Source organism: Anolis carolinensis, chromosome 4 (assembly GCF_035594765.1).
Source record: "Anolis carolinensis isolate JA03-04 chromosome 4, rAnoCar3.1.pri, whole genome shotgun sequence".
NCBI classification, from domain to species: Eukaryota; Metazoa; Chordata; class Lepidosauria; order Squamata; family Dactyloidae; genus Anolis; species Anolis carolinensis.
The window spans coordinates 125499729-125514519 of NC_085844.1; the positions used below are offsets into that span (position 1 = coordinate 125499729).

Sequence of the window (14791 nt, forward strand, 5' to 3'; positions counted from 1 at the left end):
ACTATTTAGATGTTTGTTATTTTTCCTTTCTTATTTTTCCTTAGAAACCAGTCTAGAGTAGACTAGACAGCTCCCAAGCCTTTCTACCTACAATGGAGTTCTTTTTACCTGAATAAATACTTTTTGAACTTTTATTGAGACTCTGCAGTCCATTGCAATCTTAAATGATCAAAGTCTTCTCTTGCTCGCCCCGTGTAAGTAACTGTTGCATTTAAAAGCTTTGCTTTTGCTACTCTGCTGATTTTTGGTGGAATCTCTCCCAGAGAGGGTTAAATTGAGTCTAACCGCTCAGAGATTACCACAACAACCTCATCTCACCAAAATAAGCCCACAATATTGGCCTACTAATAGTGTTAGTGTTGGATACCTATGGTTTGGGCTACATGGATTGTGTTGCATAGATACTTTTCCTCTCAATCTTCTTTTCTGCGGTCCCAACCTCTAGATTTCAGAGGAACAAGCATGTTGAAGATCGTGTTGTTGCTGTTGGGATCAGGATTACTACCTCAAGAGTATTTAGAGTGCAATCTGATACTGATTTCCCTTGGAATAAATTCCATTGAAGTCAGTGGTGCCTGAGTAGATGTGGATAGGGTTGAACTTTCATAGAACCATAGAGTTGGAAGAGACCACATGGGCCATCTAGTCCAACTTTCTGCCTTGCAGGAAAAGCACAGTCCAACAGATCGCCATTCAGCCTCTGTTTGAAAGCCTCCAAAGAGGGAGCCTCCAACACATTCTGAGGCATTGAGTTCCACTGTTGAACAGCCCAGCTCTTTAAGCCACTCCTCATAGGGCAGCAGAAAACAAGCCCGGTCCCTCTTCCTTATGGCATCCTTCCACATATTTATACATGGCTATCATGTCTCTTCTCAACCTTCTCTTCTGCAGGCTAAACATTCCCAGCTCTTTAAGCTGCTCCTCATAGGGAATGGTCTACAGACCAGATCATATTAGTCGCCCACCTCTGGACATGTTTCAGCTGGTCAATATCTCTCTTTAATTCTGGTGCCCAGTGTTGTACACAGTATCCCAATTGAGATCTGATCAAAGTAGAATAGAGAGGCATCATGACTTCTCTCAATCTAGACACTATATTCCTTTTGATGCATTGGCTTTTTAAGATGCTGCTTCACACTGTTGGCTCACATTCAGCTTGTTGTTTACTAAGACTCCAAGATCTTTTTCTGATGTAGTATTCTTGAGCCAGCCAGTCCCCCATCCTGTATCTTTCTTTTCATTTTTTTTTCCTGCCTTAGTGTAATATTTTGCATTTCTCCTTTTTGAAATTCATTTTGTCAGTCTTGGCCCAACTCTAATCTATTAAGCTTGTTTTGAATTCTTATCCTTATTCTTATACTCTTATGGAGTATTAGCGAAGTGATCAGTCCTAATTTGGTGCCATCTGCAAACTTGATAAACATGTCCTCTAGACCTTCATCTAAGTCATTAATAAAGATACTGAACAGTACTGGGCCCAGTATCAAACCTGTCACTTCTTTCTAGGATGAAGCGAGACCATTGGTGGGCACCCTATAGGTTCGGTCGCTTAACCAATTACAAATCCACCTAACAGTAGTATTGACCAGCCCACATTTTACTGGATTGTTCAAAAGAAGATCATAGCAGACCTTGTCAAAGGCCTTACTAAAATCAAGCTATGCTACATCCACAGCATTCCCTGCATCTACTAAACTTGTAACTATAAAAAAATTCCAAGATTAGTCTGGCATGACTTGCTTTGGAGAAATCCATGTTGACTTTTAGTGATCACAGCATTCTTTTCTAAGTGATTACTGATTGTCTTCTTAATGATCTGCTCCAGAATCTTTCCTGGTATTGATATCAAGTTCACTGGATGGTAATTATTTGAGTCCTCTTTTTCCCCCTTCTTGAAGATAGAGAGAACATTTTCCTTCCTCCTCCAGCCTTCTGGGACTTCTCCTGTTCTCCGAGAATTCTCAAAGATTATTGTCATTGCTTCTGAAATCACTTCTGCTAGTTCCTTCAATACTCTTGGATTTAGTTCATCTGGCCCTGGAGACTTAAATTTGTTTCAATTAGCCAGACATTCCTTAATTACTTCTTTACCTATTTGGGGTTGCATATGCCCTATGGCCTCATCTGCCCAATATTGCTCAGGTTGAATACTGATTTCCTTTTGGGAGAAGATTGAAACAAAGGATGTGTTAGGTAATTCTGCCTTTTCCCTATCCCTATTTTATAAAAACGTCCAAGTAATCCCTGTGCCTCTCTGTTTAGTAGGCTGGCTGTTATCCTTAAAACTACATGAATATATGATGAATATATATGAATAAATGCTGTGGTTTATAAAAAGTATCACACCTGTCTTAGTTTTGGAATGGTTCTCTTTCCTTCTGCTTTGTGATGCTTCTGCATTATAACATCAGAGTTGTTGTGGATGAAGTTGTAGCCTTTGTAGCAGAAATTTATAGAAACTGACATTACTCCTTTTTCCTCTTGCAGGTTGCAAGTAGCTCAAGGGACAAATAACAGCATGTGTGTTGGTCTGTCCAAGCACTACCAGCTATGCCAGCAGCAGGTAAGATCAGTCCTCATGAATACTTATCTAGTCTTTGCAGATTTTGGTTCATTCTATGGGCTGCTCTTAGTATGAAAAATAAGCAAGGTCCACCATATAATTGTCAGAGAGATTGGCATGATAAGTATATAAAAAGAAGAGAACGGAAGGAAAATAGGGAGAGAAATCTTGTGTCCCCTTTAATGACCTCATCATATGGGCTGATTTTCCCGTTGTATGCCACTTCCTCGCCCCTTTTGCCATGGAGTCCATTACACAATGCACATTTATTTCCAGCCAGGCTCCATGGTGAAATAATAATAATAATAACACTTTATTTACATCCGCGCGTCCCCTGGGCAATGTCCTTGCAGACAGCCAATTCTCTCACTCCAGAAGCAACTCCGGTTGCTCCTGACACGAAAAAAAAAATACATTCTGCCCTATCTCCCCAAGGGGACTCAAGGCAGATCACAGTACACATACAAGGCAAACTGTTCTGTCACATGCTGGGCCTATTACTGATTGTCTACTATATAGGACGTACACTTTACGCCCAGCGGGAAGCCAGGGTGCCTAAAGAAAGGTTGTTGAGGAATTTCCCTGAAAAGATGGCCTTGAAGTCTTTAAAGAAACAACAAACTCTTTATTGACGAACAAATAATAAATCTTCAAGGAGTCTTGTCCCCACAGGACAGGCGATTGGCTTTGAATAACTGTGAAAACCCTCTTATAACCCCTCCCAGGCTATCTATTATCTGGGCCTAGCTGGTCTGGGACCCACTGCCAACTCCAAGTGCGTCTGGTTGTCAAGTGGATCTACCAGCCATGGCTTGCAGATGTTTCTGTGCTGTTGTTCTGTATCCCCGGACGGTCTTTATCCCTGGTGTTCTTGAAATATGAAGCTTTTTACGGGACGAGCTGGTCTACGTCCTATAGATGAGCTTCCTAAGTGAGACCAACTTAAAAATGGCTCCTTCCCTCCCAGAGCCCTGAACAAGGGGCGGAACCAAACTTAATGGTGATTGACAGGTGGCCTGTCCTATGATTGTAAACTTTTGCAGAAAGAAAATAAAGCTGAAGTTTCTGGTACAGCTGTACCAGCACACAAACATTTAATGTTGTTTGGACAGACAGGACAGAACAGAACAGCATTCAATGCCATTATCAGACATACCACATGTACAGACAGACAGTAGAGGCTATTTAACATTATCTAGCTTTTGGCTTCATGAGGGTCTGCTCGATTCCGGCCATCAGGGAGCTGCCGCTTCATCATCCACTGTGACGCGGGTCCTTTTTGATGGTAGCACTTTCTCATGTTCTTTGCCCACCACCGGCAGTTTTATGGTGTCATAAATTACCATATATACTCGAGTATAAGCCAACTCGAATATAAGCCAAGGCACCTCATTTTATGACAAAAAACTGCAAAAACTTATTGACTCGAGTATAAGCCAAGGGTGGGAAATGAAACAGCTACTGGTAAAATCCAAAAATAAAAAATAAAAATAGATACCAATAAAATTACATTAATTGAGGCATCAGGAGGTTAAACATTTTTGAATATTTACATAAAACAGTAATTTAAGACAATAAAAGACTTTAATAAGACTGTCCAACTCAGATTAATTATATACTCGAATATAAGCCAGCCTGAATATAAGCCAAGCCGGCCAGGACCCTCACTCGAGTATAAGCTGAGGGGGGCTTTTTCAGCCCTAAAAAAGGGCTGAAAAACCCGGCTTATACTCAAGTATATATGGTAAGTTAAATTAGCCTCCTGGCATTAATAATAATAATAATAATAATAATAATAATAATAATAATAATAATAAACTTTATTTTTATATCCCGCCCCATCTCCCCGAACGGACTCGGGGCGGCTCACAACAGGGACAAGCCCGAAACAACAACACAACATATTTGACAAAAACTTAAAACATTAAGCAGTACCTATAATTCTCTACTTACAGACAAAGCTGTTTTCAAGCTGCTTAGGTGGGCAGCAAACTAGGCTAATGGTCGGAAGCTTAATCCCGACCCGGGCTTCGAACCAACAACCTCTTGATCAGTGGTGATTTATTGTTGCTCTTGCTACAATGGGGAGAAACTGGGTGGTGGATGCTTCCCCACATGGAATGGGGCCGGCAAATCCCTTACTTAATATGATAAGATTCTAAGATTAACTAGTTTATTTTAACATGAGCTTTCATGTTAAAATTACAACCCTTCAGTTTGTTCCAGCTTTGAACTGCCAGAATGAAGTGAAACTGTCTATCAGGTCTTCTGTATGTACATTTCTTCCAACTACCTATCAACTTGTGGTGACCCTACAGGGCTTTTTTTTTTTTTTGGGGGGGGGGGGAGAATACTTAAAGGTGATTTGCCATTTCTAGCTTTGAAAGGCAGCCTACAGCCTGGTATTCCTCAGGAGTTCCCCATCCAAAAATTAACCAGGCCTGGGTCTGCTTAGCTTCCAAGATCAGATGGGATCCGATCCCTTCAGGGTGTTTCTCTTTTCCTTTCCCACAGAACAGTTGTCAGGTGGCTGTCAGATATAAGGAAATGGAGAGCGTTCCTTCTAGAATGAGAAACTTTACACATTCATTCAAATCTTCAGATGAATGGCCACGAGGGCCAAAACAGTGGAAAAATGAAATAAATACTATTTGGAAAACAGATCAATAATAAATAAGGAGTGACTGGATAGGCGAACTCTATTTGCTACATTCTCTTTTAATTGCTTGGAAAATGTAGCCCAATCCATCATGATACTTCAGGATTCTTCTGCCTTATCTGTGCTGGGAATACAAAGGACAGAGAGTAAACCTGTCTCTCAATATCCTTATGCAGATTGCCCAATCCTGGCATACATAAATACCTTTAAACATCAATTCCTGTAATGACAGATTACAGATGTTCCATTTGATCTTGAAAGCCTAGCATTTTAGCTAGAATGTTCAAGAAAGTTTATATAGGTAAACTCCGAAAACATCCTGTGAATAGTCCTGTGCTTCATGGTTTGTCTTGTATTGAGTGGAAAGAAGAACAGCTAATAAGCCATGGTTTCTTTTCTTTCCAGCCTTGCCCTGCCAATACCGTCAGCTTCAAGCAGCATCAATGTGCCAGCTTCAATGCCAAGGCCTTCGGGAAACACTATTATCACTGGATGCCTCTTTATCCAGGTTTGCCTTTGTTAAAATGATTGTGATCCTGTGATGGGAGAGAAGGAGAGAGAGATATATAAATGAGGTGAAAAAATAGGCAAGACTTTAGGAAGATGAATCCCATGGCAACTCTCAACTTGCTGTGGTGTAACCAAACACAAAAGAGTTCTGTGACAATTTCAGTATGGACATTTACTGAGGGCCCTTCCACACAATCATATAACCCAGAATATCAGAGCAGAAAAAATCCCGCAATATCTGCTTTGAACTGGGTTATGTGAGTCCACACTGCCTTATATTCCAGTTCAAAGCAGATAATGTGGGATTTTATTCAGCTGTGTGGATGGGGCCTGTATCATCCATCAGTTTTCATTTCGTTAGATGCATTAAACGTTATATTTGGTTGGTGGTTGCATATATGCAACTTCTGCTGTTGCTGAAGAAACTGAGTTCAAGCTGTTAGACCAGCGTTTCTCAACCTGGGGGTTGGGACCTGTAGGGGTCCTGAGGGGGGTATCAGAGGGGTCGCCAAGGACCATCAGAAAACACATATTTCTGATTGTCTTAGAAACCCAAATCCCTCCAGTATTTTCTGTTCGTCATGGGGGTTCTGTGTAGGAAGCTTGGCCCAATTCTATCATTGGTGTGGTTCAGAATGCTCTTTGATTGTAGGTGAACTATAAAACCCAGCAACTACAACTCCCAAATATCAAGGACTAATTTCCCCAAACTCTACCAGTGTTCACATTTGGGCATATTGAGTATTCATGCCAAGTTTGGTCCAGATCCATCGTTGTCTGGAACCCATAATGCTCTCTGGATGTAGGTGAACTACAACTCCCAAACTCAAAATCAACCCCCCTCCCAACTCCGTCAGTATTCACATTTGGGTGTATTGGGTATTTGTGCCAAATGTGGTCCAGTGAATGAAAATACATCCTGCATATCAGATATTTTCATTACGATTCATAACAGTAGCAAAATGACAGTTATGAAGTAGCAACAAAAATAATTTTATGGTTGGGGGTCACCACAACATGATGAACTGTATTAAGGGGTTGCAGCATTAGGAAGGTTGAAAACCACTGTGTTAGACTAAGGAGCCACACAACAACTTGGAGAACACTCAGAATGCCCCAGGAGTGAAGACCAGTATCTTTCCTTGTTTGGAATTAACAAAATGTTCCTGATGAGATTTGCTTTTCCGGAATTTAAAAGAGTGGATTTTTCCAGTAGAGTCACCTCCATTCTGTTGATTTTCTTTTCCCACAGACACCTCCTTTGTCTCACCTTTGTTCCCATTTTTATTATGTGTTGTTGTAGATGATTATACCAGCATCTCCAACAAGCCGTGCGATCTCCAGTGCACCACTAGAAGTGGAGAGAGACAGCTGATGGCACAAGCGCAGGACGGCACGTCATGTAAGGACAGGGCCTACCAAGGGGTCTGCATCGGTGGAAAGTGTGAGGTATTTATTACTTTGTGAGCTTGACTCATTTATGATCAGGAGGGGTTTTGTCATTTGTGTCCACTGGAGCTTAGAACTGAGCCATATGCAGTACACTCATAGGTAACTAGAACTCAATCAACTGGAACTCTCAAGCAACTGCCAAAGGTTTATTGACTGCCATTTATCTAAAATTGCATACTGAATTTAAAAAACTGTTTTTATAATACAGTAAAACAGTGTTGAGGAACCCCGGTGGCAAAGTGTGTTAAAGCACTGAACTTGCAGACCGAAAGGTCCCAGGTTCAAATCCTGGGAGCGGAGTGAGCGCCCGCTGTTAGCTCCAGCTTCTGCCAACCTAGCAGTTCGAAAACATGCCAGTGTGAGTGGATCAATAGGTACCTTTCCGGCGGGAAGGTAACGGCGCTCCATGTAGTCATGCCGGCCACATGACCTTGGAGGTGTCTATGGACAACGCCGGCTCTTCAGCTTAGAAATGGAGATGAGCACCAACCCCCAGAGTCAGACATGACTGGACTTAACATCAGGGGAAACCTTTATCTTTAAAACAGTGTTACTTAAGTTACATTTGTCTTTAATTGTCTAATTTGCTTTTAATTACTGTATTTCAATATTAATATCAGGTCAGTTCAAAGTTTATGGTATAGTAAGGGTGTAATATTATTTAGGCCTATTTTAATAGTAACTTTCAAGCAATCAGAAACTACACTTATCCATCATCTACCAATGCCTATGGGTGCCGGTTAACTGAGGCCCCTTCTACACAGCCCTATACCCCAGGATCTGATCTCAGATTATCTGCTTTAAACTGGATTATACAAGTCTCCACTGCCAGATAATTTGGGATAAGAAGATAATCTGGGATCAGATCTTGGGATATAAGGGCAGTGTGGAAGGGGCCTGAGAGTCTGCTGTAAATTCCTTAACTTGGAAACCTACTGTTCATGATGGAAGCGCAATCGTGCTTTCATGGATCACATCAAAGATTCTCCTGGTTCAACAAGTTAGATATTTCGTGAAACCTATAAAAGGGGCATGGAAGCTGCATCCCTCCCTGTCTTTGTCTACACTGGTATTGAAGAATGGCTGTATTTACTCGAGTCTAATGTGCCATCAAATCTAATGCACCTCTCAAATTTCAAAACTCTGAAACCAAAGAAGAAAAAGATGCAATATCAAATTTATTAACAATAGCAAGACTGCTAGAAAAGGGAAATAAATATACAAATAGAAGAGTGGTATAAGGAAGTATGGAAATTGGCAATAAACGATAAGCTGACATGTAAATTAAAAGTTAAAAGAGGGATATGGAAACAAAATTATTTTGATGATGTATGAAGAAAATTTATTGAAAGAGGATTTAAAAAGAAAGGTGGAAAATTACCTCCACAAGAGGAAATGAAATTTTGGACAGATGATGTACAGAATAAAAGAAATAGCTTGGGGGGAGGGGAGCGTGGTGGTATGGGATAAAAATATATATAAGGGTGAAAATAACAGTGGGTGCAAAAATGTAGAATTGTTTTTAATATTGAATATTATGGGTCTTATGTTTTCATTTTAAAAATGCCCAACTTTGTAAGGTCCCTAACAATATGGGACAAATAAAGATTCTGGGCACAGACTGGAAGAAACTGTGCATACTATTATCAGTGTATAGTAGTATCATCAAGTTAATGGAACAATGAAAGCCAAACAATGAAAGCTTCTAGTCTAAATTTAGAAGAGGGAAGGTGATGACGAGAATAGAAAGAAGGACTGCAGAGGCCAAATGCAAGTTGTTTCACACACCCCTGGTTGAATTTGGATTAGCTAGAAAAGATGAAAGATAGTTACACAGATTTTTTGAATTTGGGATTTTTAATTAGGCTATGATGAGACTGGAGCCTCCGGTGGCGAAGTGTGTTTAAGCACTGAGCTGCTGAACTTGCAGACCGAAAGGTCCCAGGTTCAAATCTGGAGAGCAGAGTGAGCGCCCGCTGTCAGCTCCAGCTTCTGCCAATCTAGCAGTTCGAAAACATGCAAATGTGAGTAGATGAATAGGTACCTCCAGCGGGAAGGTGCTCCATGCAGTCCTGCCAGCCACATGACCTTGGAGGTGTCTATGGACAACGCCGGCTCTTCGGCTTAGAAATGGAGATGAGCACCAACTCCCAGAGTTGGACACGACTGGACTTAACGTAAGGGGAAACCTTTACCTTTACCTATGATGAGACTGTACTGATTACGTTCAACATAAGGTTTCAGACTGTAAGCTGCCCTCCCTTTTTTCTCTCCCAGCCAATAGGGTGTGATGGCAGCCTCTATTCTTCCCAGGTGATGGACCGGTGCCGTGTATGTGGAGGAGATGGAAGCACTTGCTACCGAGTCTCTGGCAGTTTTCGAAAAGGGATCTCACAGTTAGGTACACTTTTCTAACAGCATCCTGCTATTTTCCATGCTGTATTATTGCGATTCACAGACTTCCAGAATTCCAGTTATACTTTTAGTCTTGTAAACACTTTTGCGATTAGATAATAAGCAGCTGGGATGTAACTAATGTGATAGAAAACTGGAATCAAATTACTCTTAATGTAAAGTGGTAGTAATGTAGTTTCCTTTTTTATTGCCAATGCAGGAAGTGACCCTATGATTGTGTTGTCGAAGGCTTTCATGGCCAGAATCATTGGGCTGCTGTGAGTTTTTCAGGCCGTATGGCCATGTTCCAGTGTCATTCTCACCTGACGTTTCACCTGCATTTGTGGCAGGCATTGTCAGAGGTTTGTTCAGATGTTTGTTGGAAATGAAGCAAGTCCAGGGTGCGAGAAAGAACCCTTGTCTGTTTGAAGCAAGTGTGAATGTTGCAATTAACAAGCTTGATTAGCATTGAGTAGCCTTGTAGCTGCAAAGTCCGTTGGTGAGGGTATCTGCATAGAGGTAGACTGGGTGTTGTGCCTGGAGGCATCCTTTGTTTGGGAGGTGTTAACTGGCACTTGGTTGTTTGTTGTCTGCAATTCCCCTGTTTCTGAATCGTGTTCTTTATTTACTGTCTTGATTCTGGTGTTTTTTAATGCTAGTAACCAGTTTTTGTTCATTTTCATGGTTTCCTCCTTTTTGTTGAAATTGTCCACATACTTGTAGAGTTTAATGGCTTCTTTATGTAGTCTGACATGATGGCTGTCAGAATGGTCCAGCATTTCTGTGTTTTCAAATGATATTCTGTGTCCAGGTTGGTTCATCAAGTGCTCTGTTATAGCTGACTTCTCTGGTTGATTTAGTCTGCAGTATCTTTTGTGTTCTTCGATTCGTGTTTGGGCATTGCATTTGTAGACTTGTTCAGACCTGCACCATATACGGTAGACTTCTGCAGTGGTTAGAGGCTCCCTCTTATTCTTTGCTGTGTATAGCATTTGTGGAATTTTCTTAGTGGGTCTGTAACTTGCTAAAGTAGAGTCTCACTTATGCAACATAAACGGGCCGACAGATTGTTGGATAAGCAAAAATGTTGGATAATGAGGAGGGGTTATGGAAAAGCCTAAACATCAAATTACGTTATGATTTTACAAACAAAACATCATATTTTACAACAAGTCTGCCACTTCTTTGGGAGTGTGACTGCACTTGTGTTGTTGTTGGGCATGTTGGCCAGCTGCGAGTTGCTGCCTAGAGAAACAACTGTGGATCCGAGTGGGAGGCAGACTGTGTTGTATAATACAGAACGTTGGATGAGCAAAGGTTGGATAAGCAAGACTCTACTGTAATTGCAACATTCACACTTGCTTCCCATAAACAAGGGTTCCCACCCTGGGAATTCCACAGATATTTGTACACGCCACTTGCTTCATTTCCATCAGATCTCTGAACAAACCTCTGAGAATGCTTTCCACAGATGCAGGTCAAACGTCAGGACAGAATGCCACTGAAACATGGCCATACAGCCTGAAAAACTCACAGCAACCTAGATCCTAATATTGTCCTCATATTTTACTATGTAATATGTAGTTCTCCTCCCAGAGAGAAGTCATTTGTGTTGTGTTAATAACTGACAAGATCAATAAGTTTTACCAAGAAAATCCCAATCCTGCTCTTAAATGAGTAATTCAAATAAAAATTAACGTGCAATGCTGTATTTTGTGTGCGTAAAATGTTTCTGTCACTTTGTGAAAAAGTGATAGGAAGCAGTGAAGGAGTTTTATAACTGCATAGGGATGGGAAGTTGAGAAAAATCTCAGAAAACAATTGAAAACGTAGCTGTGTAATATTATCCTAGATCCCACATAAGTTTTTTTTCTCTCTGAGTTGATCAGAATAAATGAATCATCTGAGTTTGGAAACGTTACTTTACTGGGATTACAGCTGGCTGTGATAGGTATAGTCCAAAAAATAATAATAATAGCAGACCCAGATTAAGATGCTACAGAGGAGATTACAGATTTCTCACAAAGCCTATGTTCGGACTCATAAAAATCGGCTGCCCTGTCCTTTTCATACAATGTGGCTACGTCATATGTGCAGATGGGCACAAATTGATTCTTGCAGGCATCCACCAAAGCACTAGATGGGGATAGAGCACCATGGCTCAATTCATGGTTCATTTTAGAAGGAAATGTTTATTATATCCAGACATATGCACTTTTTTACCTTGATGTAAGCAAAATTAGGAATGGGGAGTCAGGAAAAAGAGTTACATAAGGAGACCTGAGTCCAGAGCATGTATGTAATGTATGTATCTCTACAACTGCATATTTGGACTTCAGAAAACATGATATGACAGGGCATTCACATGGCTTGCAGAAGGATCCTTAAAATCAATGCATATTCATGTCAACGAAAGGGTCCTTTAAAATGAGATATTGCTTTTTGTATTGTGAAGCAGAGTAGCAGCAGGGTGCATCTTCTTTCTGCATGTTTGTTGGAGATAACTACGTACTCCTGTTTTATATGGACAGCTAAGACAAGAATGCAACAAACCTATTTATCATGGAAATAAGAGCAATCAGTGATTGGTTGCAGCTCTCAGTGACAAACTTGTGTTTACATTATGTGTCTGAAGTGGCCCAGATACACTGAGCTGAATTACTCACATAACAGAGGAACTACTGAGTTACTTCTCAGAGTAACGTCCAAGTCAGTTTGTCCCATTTTAATTTTCTGGTTTTTCTGTGGCTCTGTTTGTTTAGGCTATGTGTTTATCACTAACATCCCTGCTGGTGCTACAGACATTCTCATTATTGAGCAGAGGAAAACAGAGAACATACTGGGTAAGCAATGGAAATGAGTGTTCCCTAGGGGCAAATCTGTCCCACAGTGTAGAGTGCTTAAGTGACTTAATTACTTTATGTGCCCATGTCTTCCTGTCGAGCTTTCCTGAGATAGAGTTCGTGTTCTTAATCCATTCAGACTAAGTTTTGTCCCTTTCATCAAGAGCTTTGAAACATTGCAACTTACCTACTTTTGAATGTGGCCTTGACCGCCTTTTCAATCAGAGTGGCCTTTTTATCAAACAGATTCAGGCGTATCTGTGTCTATGTGGATCCGTTTCTCCATTCAGAATGCATTGATTACAGTCCCCAGATAGGCTATTGAAGCCTAGATAAGAATTATGTCTACATAATATTTTGGGGGAAGAGGAAAATTTTGTCTAGGACATAAATAAATATATGCCACAAGCCTTTTTTGGACATGTGCAACCCACACAGCTCCTGCTTCCAGAGACATTACAGATTTAATGAATCTGTCATGCTGTGGATTCTCCTATGGAGAGAAAAAGCGGGCTATAAATAAACATAATAATGCAATAATAATACCAGGGCAGTATACCCATCATCTCCCTACTACCCTTCTTGGGCATCACCTCTTAACTGTCCCTTACGTTTTGGCTGGCAGCTTGCTAGATGTGGGAAGATTTCCAGGGCTTCACACTGCCCACATGACTGATAGATTTCCACATCTGTGCCTTCTTTTGAAATTTATGCCATAGCTAATAAAGCCAGACATTGCTAGTAGATTCTTCTTTTTTGTTTGAACTCTCAAAAGGCCACATTCTCAATGAGTGCATTTTGCTATAGCATTGCTAAAGCATTGTTTTGCTAAAGCATTGTTCATATAGGCTTTTGCCTATTTCTTGGTACAAAGGGGAGAAGTTGACCTACGTCAGTTGTTGGCACCTTATGCACCTTACATTATTTAAGGGATGTTAGTTCTTCAGCCCTAGCTAGCATCCCTATCACTGGTGTAGGATGATGGGAATTGCTGTCTGACAACATCTGGATGGCTCCGTTCCCTGTTCCTGCAACTAGCATTTTTATTACCTGGGAGCTTTAGCAGTTGTATATCCCTAGATTAATACCTGTTTGAAATACAGTTTCAACTGCCTCCTTTGTAGCACTGGCTGATGACTCTGGGCACTTCTTCTTCAATGGGAATTCTGCTCTTGCCAACCCTCAGAACTTCAAAGTGGCTGGCACCGTCTTCAAATACCGCCGGCCTTCCAATCTCTATTCTGATGGTCTGGAATATATTATTGCACAGGGTCCCACCAACCAGTCTCTCAATGCCATGGTAAGTATGGGCAAAATGTATGATCTGAATGAATTTTTTCTGTTCCCATGAGTCCCAAGACTGCCAACTGAATGCCTGATGCTTGCTTTGGAAAAGAAGTTTCTAGGTCAAATTGGTTTTCAAATGGGCTGAATTAACTTGAATCCTGAACTCACTAGAAGTCACTCATAAGGTTCTGAAGGCGCTTCCACACAGACCTAAAATCTGCACCAAATTGGGTTAAAATAACCCATTTCGACATGGGTTCTTGTATATACCCAACCACGCAAACTCTGGGCTTTCCTGGGGGGCTACATGCCATCCTGATTGAAATCGGGATAGCATGGACCCACCCCGAAGCTCCTCATTTCTCCCTAAAAGTTATGAAAAAAGGTCCCTGGCTGCCTCTCCTCGTGTCCTACTGGTGTGAGAAATTGACGCCTAAGGAGATGACACCCCAATCTCTTCAGGTGTCATTTGCTCGCACCAGGAGGATGCAAGGAGAGGCTTTATGGCGGCCAGGGACCCTTTTCCTAAGTTTTAGGGGTAAATTGGGTTGGGGGAGGGAGTAGGCACTCTCCTGTATCTTTGGGCTCCAGGAGCCCAAAAGGTGTGAGATGGCTGTGGAGACTGACCCCCAGTGTCGTGAAAAGCAACCCCAGAAGTTAGTCCCCACAGGCCCAATACCTTGTTAGACCCGGGTCTTTCAGAAAGGCACAGATCTAATGAGGTATTTAATTTATTCAGAATAAACAAAAGAAACTTTGGTGTATTCTGAATTAATTTGTTTTTACCGAAGGCGTCATTTGAACACCTCTGGTAAAAACCGAGTCAGGTCCCGTATTTTTTTTTAATCATCTTTATTAGGTTTTATATACATGATAAAATCAGATACTAGGGTATGGGATTGGGGGTTGGGTAGGGGAAAGTAGGGGAAGGACAGATAGGAGGGGGGCAAAAGAGAAAAAGCAAAAAAAAAAAAAAGATTAAAAAGAAAAAGTGATTTCCGATCATCTTCCCTGAGGATCCGGCCTTTCCCTTTTACTTGATTGTCTTCTCTTTCTTCTCTGTTCTCCTATCTTCTTTCTGTT

At 41.1% G+C, this 14791-nt stretch overlaps 1 protein-coding gene across 2 annotated transcripts in view; it reads left to right on the forward strand.

The window, feature by feature from the left end:
- LOC100564784 (ADAMTS-like protein 2) overlaps positions 1–14791 on the forward strand; it is a 63248-nt gene that overhangs the window by 18567 nt on the left and 29890 nt on the right. Inside the window, exons 3-8 of one of the 2 annotated variants that reach the window (XM_062977746.1) lie at positions 2488–2563; positions 5628–5730; positions 7036–7181; positions 9462–9585; positions 12341–12421; positions 13546–13721. In XM_062977746.1, coding sequence (XP_062833816.1) covers positions 2488–2563; positions 5628–5730; positions 7036–7181; positions 9462–9585; positions 12341–12421; positions 13546–13721 — 706 coding nt within the window. Of the gene's footprint in view, positions 1–2465; positions 2564–5627; positions 5731–7035; positions 7182–9461; positions 9586–12340; positions 12422–13545; positions 13722–14791 lie in introns of those variants that run through there. The other variant, XM_062977745.1, reaches the window with a different exon arrangement.